The sequence below is a fragment of the Palaemon carinicauda genome, chromosome 2 (assembly GCF_036898095.1).
Source record: "Palaemon carinicauda isolate YSFRI2023 chromosome 2, ASM3689809v2, whole genome shotgun sequence".
Lineage (NCBI taxonomy): Eukaryota > Metazoa > Arthropoda > Malacostraca > Decapoda > Palaemonidae > Palaemon > Palaemon carinicauda.
Genome location: NC_090726.1, coordinates 162,476,931 through 162,485,026, shown reverse-complemented (window position 1 = coordinate 162,485,026; position 8,096 = coordinate 162,476,931). Strand labels below are relative to the sequence as shown.

General features: G+C 34.0%; 1 protein-coding gene across 1 annotated transcript in view; it reads right to left on the bottom strand.

Moving 5' to 3' along the window:
* The window catches only part of LOC137620910 (uncharacterized), a 15,733-nt gene extending 11,339 nt beyond the window's left edge, over positions 1-4,394 (bottom strand). Inside the window, exons 1-3 of the mRNA XM_068351358.1 lie at positions 2,612-4,394; positions 2,003-2,443; positions 1-1,759 (exon numbers count right to left, since the gene is read on the bottom strand). The exon at positions 1-1,759 is cut by the window's left edge and continues 168 nt beyond it. Coding sequence (XP_068207459.1) covers positions 1-1,759; positions 2,003-2,443; positions 2,612-4,394 — 3,983 coding nt within the window. The remainder of the gene's footprint in view (positions 1,760-2,002; positions 2,444-2,611) is intronic.
* Between the last annotated feature and the right edge of the window lie 3,702 nt (positions 4,395-8,096).

Below are 8,096 nucleotides of genomic sequence, written 5' to 3'. Positions count from 1 at the left end.
ATGTCACCTGGCCCTTTCTGCAAGAGTACAGCGCCTATTCCAAGGTCACTAGCGTCGACCTCGACAGCAAAGGGAGAGCCAAAATCAGGAGCCTTCAGGACAGGGCTACTGGTTAGGAAATCTTTGGCTCGTCGAAAGGCTTCCTCACAAACTGGTGTCCAAACAAACTTCCTCTTGCTGCTGGTTAAGTCAGTTAATGGGGCTACTACTTCAGAGAAGTTTTTACAAAACCTTCTATAGTAGCCTACCATCCCAAGGAATTTTCTTACTTCACGTCTGGATCTTGGGCAGCTTAGCTTGGTGATGGCGTCTATTTTGGCTGCTACTGGGGATACCTCGCCGCTGCCAATCACATATCCAAGGTATTGCAGCTTTGCATGGCCAAAATCACTCTTGGTTAAGTTAATTGTCAAACAAGCCTGTCTCAACCTGCTAAGTAAATCCTTCAGCATAGAAAGATGGTCCAGCCAAGTATCTGAAAATACAACAATGTCGTCAAGATATACTCTAATACCAGGCATATTGCTGATTACTTGATCCATCAATCTTTGAAAAACTGCAGGTGCATTCTTAAGTCCAAATGGAAGGACTGTATATTGATATAGTCCATCTGGAGTAGTAAATGCTGTCAGGGGTTTCGTGTTATCCGCTAATGGGACTTGATAATAACCCCGTAATAAATCAATCTTTGTAACATATACAGCATTGCTTACCTGATCTATGAGGTCATCCACCCTTGGTAATGGATAAGAATCCGAAACAGTTACCTCATTTAGTCTTCTAAAGTCAGTGCAGAGTCTATAGGAGCCATCTGGTTTTTCAACTAAAACACATGGCGATGCCCAAGGACTAATACTTGGCTCCGCAAAACCATGTTGCAGCAAAAAGTCAGTTTCCTTCTTTAGTATGGCTCTCTTTTGAGGGGAAACTCTATATGGGGCACTCTTCTGAGGTTCTGTACCTGGTTTAAGCTCTAGCTGATAATCTACCAATGATGTCTGGGTAGGCACATCTCCACAGATCTCTGGAAAAAGTTCCAATAACTTTTTCAAGTCACTAGCCTGTTGAGATGAGAGATGATTAAGTTTACAGTCAATGTTATTTAATGCAAGTGTATTATTTAGATGTATGCATTTACTTCGATCTGGAAAATCTATTTCACTAAGCTTCACATTATCTTCCACAGTTGACTTGCAAATCAAGCTGACATTGTCACATTGGGTCTCAAACTTTTTTAGTAGGTTTATATGCACCATCTTCTCGCTTTTTCTCTTTCCCGGAGTAGAGATGACATAATTATCCTTGTTTCTGCTCATCACTGTATAAGGACCTTCATATCTATTTTCAAATGTTTTCCTTATGGGTACTAGCATTAAAACAGATTCACCTGGCCTAAAACTTCGTGTCTTAGCCTTATTATCAAAATTTAATTTCATCTTATCTTGAGCTATGCTTAAATTGTCATGTGCAAATTTACGAGAGCTCTCTAGCTTACCTTGTAAGTTCTTAGCATAATCTCCTAATGTTACCTCTTTCGTCTGATCTGACCACATGTCATAGAGTATCTCCAAAGGACCTCTCACTTTCCTTCCATATAACAACTCGGCTGGAGAATATCCAAGACTTTCTTGTCGATTGTTGCGGATGGCATACAACACGAATGGTAATCCTTCATCCCAGTCTGTCCGATGTTCCTGACAGTACTTCGTAAGGGCATCCTTCAACGTCTGATGGAACCGTTCCAGGGCTCCTTGACTCTCTGGATGGTATACCGAGGACAAAGTATGTTTAATGTTCATAGCTGCCATAACCTGTCTAAATAAATCAGAGGTAAAGTTACTTCCTCTATCAGTCTGGATAATCTTGGGGATACCATACTGAGTGAAAAATTTTATTAAAACTGGGATCAGTGTCTTAGAACTTATGTTCCTCAGTGGATAGGCATCAGGATAACGAATGGAACTGCACATCATTGTAATCATATATTGATTCTGCTTCTTACTTTTGGGTAAAGGACCCACACAATCTAATATGACTTTGTCAAAGGGCTCAGGTACAACAGGGATAGGTTGTAAAGGGGCAGGTTTTATAATCTGATTCGGCTTACCAACCAGCTGACATACTGCACAAGACTTACAGTACTCAGTGACACTTTTCCTTATACCAGGCCAGTAAAAGAGTTGAAGAACTGCACTCAAAGTCTTCCTTATTCCTAAGTGTGAAGAAGATATATGTGCCACGTGTAATACTTTTTGCCTTAGGCTCCCTGGAATGACAATCTGATTCCTGATTTCCCAAGTTGAACTAGCCGGAGTATGCAAAGATCTGAACTTCCTCATCAGTAGTCCATTCCTCAGGTAATAGCATACTGGCTCCGTATTGATCTGGTCTTCTGCAACAACTTCACTGTAAATAGACTGCAAAGAAAAATCTTCCTGTTGAGCTTTTATAATGTCAGAACATTTCATATCAAAAAGATTATCAGAGTAATCAAAAACATTACTTGAATTAATTTCATTTTCAATTGAGTTTACAGTATTTACCAATACTACGTTACCAGTCTTCAAACCAAACTTAGTTTCTAGCACACTTTCTTTCTCTTTTACATTACCTCCAAAACTATCAGTTTGGAATAAACTATCAATATTGATATCTACGTCAACTGTACCAACAACATCTTTTCCTAAAGTACCTGACGTAGTACTTACATTGACGTCCTTGGTCACATCTGTTCCACGCTCTCGTGGGACTTTTACCACAGCCAGACTTCTGCTGCGCTGTAAAACACAAGAAGGATACAATACTGGATCTTCCACGGGGCTTACCTCTAATGGAGTGTCAACAACTATGGGACTAGGTACAACCTTCCCTCCTGCCAAGTCGTTCCCCATAAGAAAATCAACACCTCGAATGGGCAATTCATCCACCACCCCAACTGTGACATAACGAGCTAATAAACCACAATGCAGATATAACCTACACAAGGGAACTGTTACCAGTCCACCCAAACTTCTAACCACCAGTCTATCGGATGTAAAAGTCTTTTCCAATCCAGGAACCTTTCCTTTTACAATTAGACTATTAGAAGAACAAGTGTCCCGTACTATCCTAACAGGCACACTTCTACCTAGGTCATCTGACACTGACACCACCCCATCAAACTTGAAAGGAGCAAACTCATTATCTAACCTATCATAATGAGAAACAGGAATTTCCTGCTGGACCTTCCTAATTGCCATATTTGATCCCGAAGATTCGCTCTTCCCCTCCTTATAATTACTAGGACATCTTGCCTTCATGTGACCAAGCTGGTTACATTTGTAACACCTAACCTCAGACAGACTTTTACTGTATGAGCCAGAGGATTTCTTCTCCTCTGATACATTACCTGGAGATTTCTTGGATTGTCTTTGACTATGGTGATGTGGTTTAATTAAACTGTAATTCTCAGCTAACACAGCTGCTCTTTGTAAAGTTGTAACCTCACGCTCAAATAGGTATCTCTGAACATCAATAGGAACACCTCTAATGAACTGTTCAAGTAAAATGAGCTCCCTATATTCATCTAAGGTAGTGACACTTGCTGCTGTATACCATTTATCATGTAATTTAACAAGATTATGTGAATATTCAATATATGAATGCGAATCAAACTTCTTACATCTTCGAAACTTGAGACGATAATACTCAGCCGTAAGCTCATAAGCTTTCAGGATACTATCTTTAGTAAAGTCGTAATCATTACTCTCACTAGATGTTAACGACAAGAAAACTGTTCTAGCTTTACCCTTTAATGACGGCTGCAAGATTACGGGCCATAAACGCTTAGGCCACTTCAAATTAAGCGCAAGTCTTTCAAAAAGCATAAAGAACTCATCTGGATCCGCTTCATCAAACAACTGAATCATTTTAGAAGCCTTAACAACATCAATTACCTGTTCACTTTCATCGCCTTGGCTCACGTTATCTTTTATCGTTCTCTTTTTCTCCAACAGCTCTAATTGATATATATGCTCCCTTTCCTCTCGTTCTATCCTATCCTTCCTCTCTAATTCATCACGCTCTCTCCTCTCTTTCCTCTCCAACTCCTCATGCTCTTTCCTCTCTTGTCTATCTCTCTCCTCTTTTTCACGAGCATACTGCAATTCTAACTGCTTGAGAGTTAACTGGGATCCCTCTTCATCTAATAAATCATAAGCTTCCTCAGGCAAAGTCTCCTCCTCAACCAAAGCATTTATAACAAAATTCTTAATCTGAGATTTCCTCCACACCTTTTTAACAGAAATGTCATAGTTCACTGCTATAGCCAACCAGTCATCCTTTCTCATACGATGATTACGCAAATAATGCACACTTGGTTTACTGGAAAAATCACTAATGCTGAAAGGCTCCATATTCAAAACTATACAATCGAGAAAATTTTAACTTCAAGACGTAAATAAAATAAAAATGAACGAAAGCATTCACTAACAAATAAAAATAACTCTTAATACGTATCTGATTATTCTTAAAGAGCACAGCGCCGTATTTTTAACATTAACACTTCACGTAAAAATACTAATAAACATATGGAAGGCAAAATGATAAACATACGGAAAAATAAGCTTATAACAACTTTAGCTTTTAACGGTCACTTTGATTTACTCGGCAAAACAGATCCCGGACGGGCCCCCAAATTGTTACGACCATTCGCCTCTTAATACCCTTTCCAGCATTTCACTGATGCAAGTACGAAGCGGAGCTCCAAACGGCCATAGACAATAAATAACAAGACATATAATGATGCCTTAACTTAGATTACTTTCATAACAAGAGCTCTTATCCAAATTTAAATAGCATTAAATTTGAGTATGACATGCGAGTAAATATATAATATGGAATAAGGCAAACACTACGAAATTTAGTTATTTTACTTAATTAAAGATACATATAAAGATAAGGATTACGATGATAATAAGATAAATTAAACCAAAGCAATAACGAATGTAAATTAACGAAATACCAGGAACATTTACATTGGACAGCATTACTACAAATGAGCAAAATAAGCAGGTAAGTAACAAATAAATCGATTATCAATACCCCGTAGACACAACGGGAAAATAACGTCAATATTAGCCACAACAAAAGGCAGAAATACATAAATACACAGCAAGTGTCAACAGAACCTTAAATGAAATATAGTAATACTTACAATTTAACATGTACAAATAATGTAACACTTTCGTATATAATCCAGAGTTATTTACACGATTACAAATCCAAGAAATCTCAATCCCTGGTGGCGCTCCAATGGCCGAAGTAAACCTTCCAAGGACTGAAGAATACAAACACCCAAACAACACGCAAGGACAACACACAGACAGACACGGGAAAAATATGAACTACAAAACATTTACAATGTACCCTACAAAAATACAGTATTTACATAAATTCAATACTCCTAACAATATATAAATATATATATATATATATATATATATATATATATATATATATATATATATATATATATATATATATATATGTATGTATATACATATTTATATATATACATATATATATATATATATATATATATATATATATATATATATATATATATATATATATATATATATATAAAAAAATATACATACACATAACTATCCATATATATATATATATATATATATATATATATATATATATATATATATATATATATGTATGGATATACATATATATATATATATATATATATATATATATATATATGCACACACACACACACACATATATATATATATATATATATATATATATATATATATATATATATATATATATATATATAGTATATTTTTACAATCACCCTTTACAGTAATTAATTTGAATCCGGGATCAGACGGAAAGGAAAAAGCTAAAGCAAGCCAATCACTATTTGTCGAGAAAACTAATTATTTTTCGACACTTTATAATATTAATGATACTCAGTTGTACACAGACTCTCTGGGAGCATAAACGTTGAATGTTATCCCAATGGCAATGCTGTTAATAGTAAAAACCACCTCTTGCAAAATGCCGTTTCCTAATGGTTTTCATACATTTCCTCTTTATATATATATATATATATATATATATATATATATATATATATATATATATATATATATATATATATATATATATATTTATATATATTTTATTTTTAGAAAAAGCAGCTTTTTAAATAGTTATATACTTTGTTATAGCAAATTAATCACGAAATCAAATACACTTTTCAACAAAACAGGTATGTTTCTTTTTTGATTTTCCAGCGAAGATTTTCTCTGGAATATGATTATAAAGATCTCCCTCCAAATATTACTTGTTTGTACTGTATAGGTACATTTTTTTTTTTCATTCATACACTGCTTTTCCTTTAACTACGATAATGGGTTTTGGAGTGAAATATCTATATCCAGTTCTGCCTTCAAAGCTCTTACCTAATTAGTTGAAGATGATATATGTGAATACGTAAGAAATGAGTCATAAGGACAAGCCCTCAAAAAAAAAAAAAATAAAAATAAATAAATCCTAGAATGTGACGGAATATTGGTGGGAATGTTTATTTTCATCAACCCCTGGTTAAAAACTATACTGTTTTTCTGTAGCTGTAATCAGTTTTCCCTAAAACAAAAAGGAAGAATAACTGGCTAATGCATGAAAACTTCTGGAGACACAATGTCACTTGCTATGAGTATTGAAATTCGGAGGTTGCATCTGAAGCATATGATTATAAGTGATCCATCTGCGGAGGAGAGGGACAAATAATGCGTGGAGGCTGAAGCATAGAACTATGAATATTCAATTATACATAATTACACTCCTAGAACCTTTTATTAGTGTCCAAAAAAATGGTTAAATAATCATATTTTCAACTTCAATACCAAAAAGTAAAGTAGATAGTCTAAGAAAAGTGAGTTTCCATTTTAGTTTCATACTATAAAACATCTATTTGGTCTCTGAGGAAAAAGCAGTTGTGGCTCAATTTAGCTACTTCATGATATCAACAGTAATTACTTGTTCAAGCAAGTTTTAATTTGATTGAACAGAGGGGTTAGTCTAAAATCAATGGTGCTGATCACAGCCCTGTCTCTTTTTAAGTTGCTTCCCTTAAGACAGTGCCTGTTACACCGTCATTATATTTGAACCCTTTACATATAGGAGAAGAAAGTTGCCTTAAATCACCGAATCATTTTCATTAGGATCTTAAAAGCTACATATACATTTGTCAACTATCTTAGGAATCAGATGAACTTTCGAACAAAACACAAAAAGATAAATTGATGTATGCAGATGTACCTTACCTCCCAATTATATCAATCAGAACATTTATTCTTTATATTTACTAACCTAAATTAACCTATTGCTCAATTTATGTAATTAAATGAGTTTCAGGATATATATATTCATGTATATATATATAGCCTATATATATATATATATATATATATATATATATATATATATATATATATATATATATATATATATATATATATATATATATATATATATATATATATATATATATATATATATATATATATATATATATATATATATATATAATAGTATACAAACAAATACACACATACAAACTTAAGCAAATAGACACACAAAAAAAATTAGTAATTCTTTATTATTTTCAGGAACTTTATAGTGCGTAACTATACAAGAAGCGGTTTTCTGTCAGACTATGTACTGTAACATGTGCTGTCTTCATATATAATTCAATATTATTTATTTTTTTGTGAAGTAAAAATAATATAAAAAAATTGAGACACCAATGATATTATCTAAAAATAAAAGCTAAGAATAAAACTTTCCTCGAACGCAATTAGGTATAATTAAAAGAGATTAGTCCGATGCTTGTCTCCAGCCATTGTTTGTCACTTTCGTCGACAGATGGCTCACTTTAATCATATGCGTCGGAGGCAACCTCCGGATTCCATTAATCATAACAAACGACATAATGTCTCCAGCTGCTCCAATGCCTTTCATTTTTTCACATATGAATTCTTAATAAATTATGAAATTACGAATGAATTTAAGGAATAGGTAATTGTTGA